Source organism: Solenopsis invicta, chromosome 9, assembly GCF_016802725.1.
Source record: "Solenopsis invicta isolate M01_SB chromosome 9, UNIL_Sinv_3.0, whole genome shotgun sequence".
In the NCBI taxonomy this organism is placed as follows: Eukaryota; Metazoa; Arthropoda; class Insecta; order Hymenoptera; family Formicidae; genus Solenopsis; species Solenopsis invicta.
Genome location: NC_052672.1, coordinates 13,343,763 through 13,352,227, shown reverse-complemented (window position 1 = coordinate 13,352,227; position 8,465 = coordinate 13,343,763). Strand labels below are relative to the sequence as shown.

General features: G+C 35.6%; 2 protein-coding genes and 1 long non-coding RNA gene across 3 annotated transcripts; 2 read left to right on the top strand and 1 right to left on the bottom strand.

Moving 5' to 3' along the window:
- Window positions 1-400: 400 nt before the first annotated feature.
- LOC105193446 (2-(3-amino-3-carboxypropyl)histidine synthase subunit 2) lies at window positions 401-3,133 on the top strand. The gene is made up of 5 exons (XM_011157888.3): window positions 401-761; window positions 1,335-1,668; window positions 1,743-2,224; window positions 2,392-2,683; window positions 2,935-3,133. The coding sequence occupies exons 1-5, from the start codon at window positions 630-632 to the stop codon at window positions 3,111-3,113; spliced, it is 1,419 nt and encodes a 472-aa protein (XP_011156190.1). The 5' UTR covers window positions 401-629; the 3' UTR covers window positions 3,114-3,133.
- Window positions 2,676-3,042, bottom strand: LOC120358651. The gene is made up of 2 exons (XR_005575557.1): window positions 2,906-3,042; window positions 2,676-2,758 (listed from the first exon to the last, which is right to left on the bottom strand). It is a non-coding gene; the product is annotated as an uncharacterized LOC120358651 (long non-coding RNA).
- Window positions 3,134-3,681: 548 nt separating the features above from the next.
- Window positions 3,682-8,371, top strand: LOC105193447 (sodium/hydrogen exchanger 8). Its single transcript, XM_011157889.3, has 5 exons — window positions 3,682-5,305; window positions 5,392-5,561; window positions 5,640-6,011; window positions 6,085-6,416; window positions 7,124-8,371. Exons 1-5 carry the CDS (start codon window positions 3,985-3,987, stop codon window positions 7,146-7,148), a joined length of 2,220 nt encoding a protein of 739 aa, XP_011156191.1. The 5' UTR covers window positions 3,682-3,984; the 3' UTR covers window positions 7,149-8,371.
- Window positions 8,372-8,465: the final 94 nt, after the last annotated feature.

The following is an 8,465-nucleotide window of genomic DNA, read 5'->3' as shown; positions in this document are numbered from 1 at the left end:
TCTAATATTCTAACAAGAAACTGAATATGCGGTTGAACGCAACGCTATGAAACGTGCAAAATAATATTTCGTAATCGGTAATTATATATTATATGTACTTATTATATATTTTTTCAATTTCCTTTGAACGAAAATATCTCTAAACTTTTAATTGATACTTTCTCTCTCTCTCTCTCTCTCGATAATTTCTTATAAGACTCTTAATTGTTATAGCTGCATAATACTAATTTACTAGATGAAATAATTTATACACTTTTCAACAAGTTAAATTTGTTATAAGTGTAACTATTTTCTTAACAAGAACATAAAAAATAATTTATAAATTATTTAACTAAAAAATTTTTGTGCAAACATTTAAATTAAATCAAGCTGTTAATTCGGATATTATAGTTACTATTACCAGAGAAAAAGCTGTGGCAAACATATTGGAGCGAATCGCTTTGGAGTGAGAAGACTACGTTGGAGCATGCGACAATTGCGACATGAACGAACTAGAGAAAAACGCGGATGCATCCATCCACTGCATCCACGGACTCACGTAGACCCGCGAGTGCCGCGAGTCACGTTCTACGCAAATTCCGGCGGGATTCGTATGTTAATACGTCGCCGATTGACAATCTTGTCCAGATATGAATTCATCAATGATGATCGAAAAGTCTGCGAAGGGCGAGGCAAAAGTCGCCAAAGTGACAGATACTCAGGACGATCCGTACTACGTGGAAAAATGTGCTCGTTGGATTCGGACAAATGCATTGAAACAGGTTCGAAAAACAATCGTTTCTTTTTCAAAATACTTTACGTATAATGCGTAATGTAAGATCTGCAGTAATAGCTGCAAATCGTTTTTAAAAGATTTAGCATTTTATAGTAGAGATTGTTCCTTGTAAATTGAAAATGCGAGGATGAAAATTGAGGTTATGTGTCATCTTAATCACTTTTTAGAAGGTGTATAATTAGTTATCTATTAATATTGAATAAATGAAAAGCGATGTAATAATAATAATGATAATGATAATCATATTACTGGAATTGCTTATTAATAACAGACAAGATTAGGTCAATTGTCTTGTGTATCTAATGCACATGAACAGTAATGTAGTGCATTTCACAGCTAGATAATCTTTATTATTATGTAAATATAAATTTATAAATATATAAGTATAAATTTAAGCTATAAATTTATAAAAGTCATAAATTTCAATAACAGAATTATAATAGTATACAAAATTATACATATATAGTAATACATTTATTATTATGTAATTATACATGATTACATATATAATTTTATTAAATAAACACTTAGAACTATAACGCATTCTTGTATATCGCAGGTATGTCTACAATTTCCCGACGACTTGTTACCGAACTCAATAGACATTGCACTACGTTTAGAGAAAAGCGTAGGACAAAAAGTATACATCTTAGGGGATACAACTTGCGGTAGTTGCTGTATTGACGAAGTGACAGCGCAGCACATTGGTGCAGATGGCATAATACACTTTGGACACGCCTGTCTTAATCCCACCACACGTTTGCCAGTCTTTCATGTTTTGCCAAGAAAGGAATTAAACACAACAGAGCTTATTGATGAGTTCAAGCGAGTTTTCTCTGATTGCACGAAAAAGATTATATTTTTCTACGACGTGGCGTATGCACATAAAATTGGTAAGTATTTAAAATATTGCTATAAAAATAGAATTGGTGAAGATGGAGGTATAATACGCATTGTTATGTTACAGAACATATACATAATATATTGAAGCCTATATATAAACACTTGATATTATCAAAATTAAATTGCACATCGAACGTGGAATATACTGATACAAAAACGAGTTTGACCTCAGTTATCTTAGGTAGAAATTACAGTTTAGAAAATGGATACAATATACAGGATTATGAAGGGTTCTTTTTGGGCGAGAAGGAAAAGACTCTTTCATTAATGGCGATGAGTATACCTGTGAAAAGATGGTATTCGTTTACAAATGGTAAAATTAGTGAGTTTGAAGCATTAAATACGCCTTGGTTAAAACGAAGAAGATATCTAATAGAAAAGCTAAGAGATGCAAAAGTGGTGGGAATTGTAGTAGCCACATTAGGCATTCAAGATTATTTAACAGCTATAAACACGGTGAAAAAAATTCTCAAGCAGAAAAATAAAAAATCTTATCTTCTTAGTGTAGGAAAAATAAATCCTGCCAAGCTTGCAAATTTCCCCGAGGTATATCTAAACTCGCTGACTCGCGTAAAAGAGGCTCGGTCTTTCTCGCTTCGCCTACATTGGCGCGAGACGCGACTGTACCTCTTGACATGATAAAACATGTTTGATTTAAATTAATTTCATCTCATGATACAGTTATATCAATGGGTACTCGATTTTTGTTTCAGATTAATGCTTTTGTTGTGATAGCTTGTCCAGAGAATGAAGTATTTGATTCGAGAGACTATTTCAAGCCTATGCTTACAGTATACGAAGTTGAATTGGCATTTAACAGCGCGAGAGAGTTCTGTCCACAATATTTTATGGACTTTCGGCAGGTATTACCCGGTGGTCAACACTATGTCGATTTTAAGCCATCAGTGGACTCGGATATCTCTCTCATTACTAGTAATATCAGAAATTGCGAGGATGATACTTTATATACAGATCAAATGAATGCTTTGACAGTGCGTTCATCAGGTTAGTTTATTTAACTTAAAAGAAACTCTCTAGTCTTTAGCTCTTGCCAGAGCATGGTGATCCTTCAATGTATTTCTGTAATGTACAATTTTTACAATTTACACATATGGGACCTACAGTTTAAACACTGGTTTCAAATGGATCTTTGTATTCAAGAAGAGATATATATTTTTTGTACAAGCAGTTTAATAATTTAAAGCTACTTTATGTAATTAAACTCACAATGATTAATGCAGGAATTCTTTTGCTAGGTACTGTTGCCATTGGTAAGGCTGGAGCTCAATATCTACAAGAAAGATCCTGGAAGGGTGTCGAACAAAGACTTGGTGAAGATCCGGTACAGCCAGCAGAAATTGGTCGCACTGGATTAGCGTGGGAATATACGAATGAAACTTTAAAAACAGACAAAAATAACGTACAAGTAGAATAAATATAGTATTTTTAGGTATATTTTCATCAATTTTTTTTTAACAAAGTCCAAAAGTTCGTGGAAATTTAAACAAAGTATTAGGAATACAATTAGGTAAGAGGTGACATCAACTAAATTATCCAAAATTATAATTCCAAGAATTCCTAAAATCTTAAATTTAAAACTTTGAGCAAAAGTCTAAATTTTCAAATATTAATAAATAATTAGAAAAAATAAAATTAAATAAGAGATGATACATTAATGATGTAAGGAAACAGCGATTTTCCAAAAATTCTTAAAATTTTAAGTTGGTAAACTGCATAAATTTAAAACTCGTCAAATGTGGGGGGATATTATCAGTCGTGTAATTAATAGAATTAGGATAGTACAAATAAAACCCCAGTTATTTCAATTTCAAAATCCACAACTTTATACTTGCATTTCTTTTATTTTACATTTTATTTACGTGTAAAAGAATTTATAGAAGAGATAAAAAAATTATTCCTATTTCAGCAGGTGTTCTCAGAGAACAACATATAATCCGGGATATAAAATAATAAAAAAAAGTATTTATATATTTCCGTCGGTTAAAGAATTATCAATGATTTCAGAAATTAATTTATAAGAAATGCGTATAACCAGAGTTCTGGTATAACGTCATTGTAATATTCTAGGGAATTTTTTTACATTTGTAGGGACTGACGTGCGTGCGACGTCAGCTGCGATGATCTTGAACATTCTAATTCACTAGTCAAACGTCAGAATTGTTGCGACTTTACCGAGCTCTAGCAAAATATTGGACATCTTGTAAAAAAAAAATAGGAAAAGAGAGAGAGACAGAGTTGCGAAGTCGTCTTCTGCTACCTGCGAGATAATGTTATACCGTTGAAAAATGACGACGTTTCGAGCATATTCCGTATTGTCGTGCAGGTGGAGCCTTGTCGTCGGGATCTTGCTGCTGTGCGACATATCACGACATGTGTCGCACGGCGAGGTCACAGCTAACCTAAACACGAACAGAACCGTCACCGAGAATAAAACCGTGTCCGCGGTGACGGATGCTCCGACCGTTCCAAATGTCACAACGAACGTCAACGTATCACCTGAATTGACCAGTACGGCGCTATCTACGAATAGTACGAGCCACGTCGTCGGTCACAATGCTACTAGCTCGACCACCACGAAACCAGCGTCATCACCAGTCCCTTCCGCGAGCACGGCGCAACCTGACAATGCCGCCAGCCACCAGATTACCATCGATGAGAGAGGCGGCGCGACATCGTCGAGTCCCATCGTTGACAGGAACACAACGGATGTTTCCATCGTGTCGTCGCAGAGCCCGGATGCGATCGCTAACGCGACCAATGTCACCACGACCACCGTTGCCCCGGCGGAGCCGGTCCTCCCCGACAAGGGCTCCGCCGAGGAGGAGCATAACAGTTCCATGTCCATATTCTTTGTACTGTGTGTCCTTGCGCTCGGCATATTGCTAATACACCTGATGCTACAGACTAATTTCCAGTACCTCCCTGAGTCAGTGGTGATCGTCTTCCTGGGCGCCGCAATTGGCATGATCATAAATCTTATGTCGCATCAGAACATAGCAAACTGGAGGAAGGAAGAGGCCTTCTCACCAACTGCATTTTTCCTGGTCCTATTACCACCCATCATCTTTGAGTCGGGATATAATCTGCACAAGGGAAACTTCTTTCAGAACATTGGCAGCATCATGGTATTTGCCATACTTGGAACAGCTATTTCCGCATTTGTCATCGGCGCCGGGATATATCTGCTAGGTCTGGCGCAAGTGGCGTATAAGCTCAGCTTCGTCGAAAGCTTCGCGTTCGGGTCGCTGATATCTGCGGTAGACCCGGTCGCTACGGTCGCGATTTTTCACGCTCTGGATGTTGATCCGGTTCTGAACATGTTGGTCTTTGGAGAATCAATTTTGAATGATGCGATTTCCATTGTACTGACCACCTCCGTCCTAGAGTCCAACAACGCGGCGACGACCAGCGAAGCTATCATACTTGGCTTGAATCGGTTCTGCCTCATGTTCTTTGCGTCAGCGGGAATCGGCGTGGTATTCGCATTGATAAGCGCGCTACTGTTGAAGCATGTGGACCTTAGGAAAAATCCATCTTTGGAGTTTGGCATAATGTTAGTGTTCACATATGCCCCATATGTTTTAGCAGAAGGCATACAACTGTCAGGTGAGCGTTTGTAACAATTGTATAACGAATTACTTTATTGTATAACTGTTATTGTCTATTTGTTTTAAAATAATTCATTGTTACAGGAATTATGGCAATTCTATTCAACGGAATAGTCATGTCGCACTATACACATTTCAACTTGTCAACTGTTACACAAATTACAATGCAACAGACAATGCGAACGCTAGCCTTCATTGCTGAGACTTGCGTCTTTGCATACTTGGGATTAGCATTGTTCAGCTTTAGACATAGGGTAAGAATATCGTACAATATGCTTTACAGATACACCCTTTTAAATTCTTTTGATTAAATTTTTCTTCCTTCTTGATAGTTTGAACCAGCATTAGTTGTTTGGTCTGTGATCTTGTGTCTGATCGGAAGAGCCGCCAATATTTTTCCATTGGCCCTGCTAGTTAATCGCTTCCGCGAGCATCAAATTACAAGGAAGATGATGTTTATCATGTGGTTTAGCGGCCTGCGCGGTGCTATATCATATGCATTGTCGCTCCATTTAGAGTTCAGCGATGAAACACGTCACGTTATTATAACAACGACGCTCATCATCGTGTTGTTCACGACCTTGATATTCGGTGGATCCACTATGCCTCTGCTGAAATTCTTAAGGGCTGAAAAGAAACAGAAGAGCAACAGCAGGAGAAAGAAAAAGGATAAGGAAGTTACATTGAGCAAAACGAGAGAATGGGTAATTAAAAAAATCTTACAATGCTAGTAATCAATATACAGAATCTTTGCTATAATATCATTCTTCTTTACAGGGACAAACTATAGATTCCGAGCACTTGTCGGAATTGACGGAGGAAGAAATGGAAGTATCCTTCTTGCAATCGCGGATTCGCGGTTTTGCGAGATGGGATCTAAAATTTTTTATTCCATTCTTTACGAGACGATTCACGCAGCAGGAGTTGAAAGACTGCAAATCGCAGATGACAGATCTGACGAATCAATGGTATCAGGCTATTAGGATTAGTCCAATAGAATCGGATGATGAGGCGACTACGGCATCAACCGCACAATTGAATTTGAATGTCACTGGAACAGCTAAGGAGCAACCACACGGAAAAGAGAAAAACGGACGTCCTAGACACGGGTCTATATTAAGTATTTAATGTATTTTTTGTGTGTGGTGTGTCCTAAGTGTGCTGAACTACGTGCTTTCAAATTATATTGCCTGTAAATGGGTGTACATATAAGTATTTATCAATATTAGTATTAAATCTGTAATAACAGTATAGATTTTTTCACAAGAGTGAGAATTTGTTTTCATCAAAGTTGCAAACGTTACTCTATTCCAGCGAACTGAGGGAGAGCTTTTACGCAATTTCCTCTATTTAACATTAGTACAAAATTTCTATTAATCTTATAAATTCGCTTATTGCTTAATCTTAACTTGTACATGTTTTACTAATGCACTTTATTGATATATATGAATATCTGGGATGTTATTTCGTATATTTATCTAATTATTTCCAGTTTATCGACAACGACATAGAAAAAAAAGGATAAGAGAGTGGTAGAATATTGTCGGTTTGCACAGCAAATTCTATACAGTCATAATATGAGTGAAATTTTTCTAAGATGTTAACAATTCTTTTATGTATATTTTCGTAATTTATTTATTTTTGCTTAATATATATGTCACATCTATTTAGTTATAAACATCATTACATTATTGCTTATATTAACAGCATTGTCCAATATGCTTGCTTTATTCAAAGCGGCTTGACAACGGTGATGGGCAGTAAATTGATTTCAGTGGCATCTTAAAATATTAACAAAAATACTATTAATTTACAGAGCTGATGAGGATTGGTCTGATTAAAATCCAACTTGTTCCTACAAGTATATTTTCTCCCATGTGGATCGTATTAATTCTTATTTCACAATTTAATTTTTTAATCGCGCAATACTTATTGAATTGATGAAGATTTATGCGATCTGATAATGTCGTTAGTATTAGAAATGTGTACAAATAACAGATTTCTTTATTTGTGTTATCTTGTTATGCGTATTTATAATCATTCTAAAATTAAACCTTGTATGAAAGTAAAATTATAACTGAAACAACGAAGTCTGCCACAGCAAAGTATGATGATAGAATATTATATAGTTTACAGCGTATTTTACTCAATTATATTTATAATAATTATGATAATTTGTTTCAACAAGTAATACATTATTCGAACAAACTTGATGAATTAACGGTGATAAATTAATTTATAATAGTATCTACTTATTATTAGGTTCTGTTCTTTTTTTACTTCTTGGAAAGTTCATTTTTTTCCTTTTCTTTTTCCGTTGAAAAGTAAAAGAAAAAAAATAAACTGTGTAAGAAGTTCAGCTAAAAAGAGAACAGGTCTATAATCTCTTTCACAGGATTGTAATCGTATTTGTAAAAAAAAATGCGTTATTATGCCACATATGTGTCAGTACTAGTCAGTATTTTTATAATATGAAATTGACTTCTTATTTGGTCTCGCTAAACATATTTCCACAACGTTGAAAGTATTTTGATCGGAACAAACAGAAAATGTGAGAAATTAAAAAGATTTGTTTTCTAGTTATTAACTACCTGCGATATTGTGTTTTGCAAAAAGGGAAGATGTACATTGTCATGTGAATAGTTACGAGTACGTGTTTCGTATCATATCGTTCGTGGGAGGGATTGCGTTATCTTACTTCCTTGAGGCCGAGCGTTAACCCAGCGTATAAATTTTGTAGCTAGAAACCAGAGCTGGCGGAAGATACGCGAGCATGTCCTACGTTCTACCGTTACGAGAATCGAGTGATATATAAATGATATTGCATTTGGCAGGCAATATATAGGTTTACAGTAACTAATGGTGTACACAAGCGGGAAGATATATCAACCGAGTTGCGAGACTAATTCTGTTCAAGTATTCTCACTCTCTTCGTCCATATTTAGACAAAAACATGAACATATTGTACATTACACTTTGTACAATCGTAGTCACATCCAGGGACAATAAAGGTGATATAATTTGTGATATAATAAACTGTAATAATAAACTCACCTAAGCGAAACTTCAGACTGCTGCTTTCTTACCTTAAATGACAATGGTAGCAAGTGGAAAAAGTGAACCAATATATTTTGTTGCGAATTTATTTTTCATATATC

What these genes read in the sequence shown, in the direction of transcription:
- LOC105193446 (XM_011157888.3), top strand. Translation starts at nt 630, where the DNA reads ATGAATTCATCAATGATGATCGAAAAGTCTGCGAAGGGCGAGGCAAAA. An exon ending in GGCGTATGCACATAAAATTG is followed by an intron (nt 1,669 to 1,742) that starts GTAAGTATTTAA and finishes GTTATGTTACAG; the next exon opens with AACATATACATAATATATTG. An exon ending in AGCTTGCAAATTTCCCCGAG is followed by an intron (nt 2,225 to 2,391) that starts GTATATCTAAAC and finishes TTTTTGTTTCAG; the next exon opens with ATTAATGCTTTTGTTGTGAT.
- LOC105193447 (XM_011157889.3), top strand. Translation starts at nt 3,985, where the DNA reads ATGACGACGTTTCGAGCATATTCCGTATTGTCGTGCAGGTGGAGCCTT. An exon ending in TGTTCAGCTTTAGACATAGG is followed by an intron (nt 5,562 to 5,639) that starts GTAAGAATATCG and finishes CCTTCTTGATAG; the next exon opens with TTTGAACCAGCATTAGTTGT. An exon ending in AACGGACGTCCTAGACACGG is followed by an intron (nt 6,417 to 7,123) that starts GTCTATATTAAG and finishes ATTAATTTACAG; the next exon opens with AGCTGATGAGGATTGGTCTG.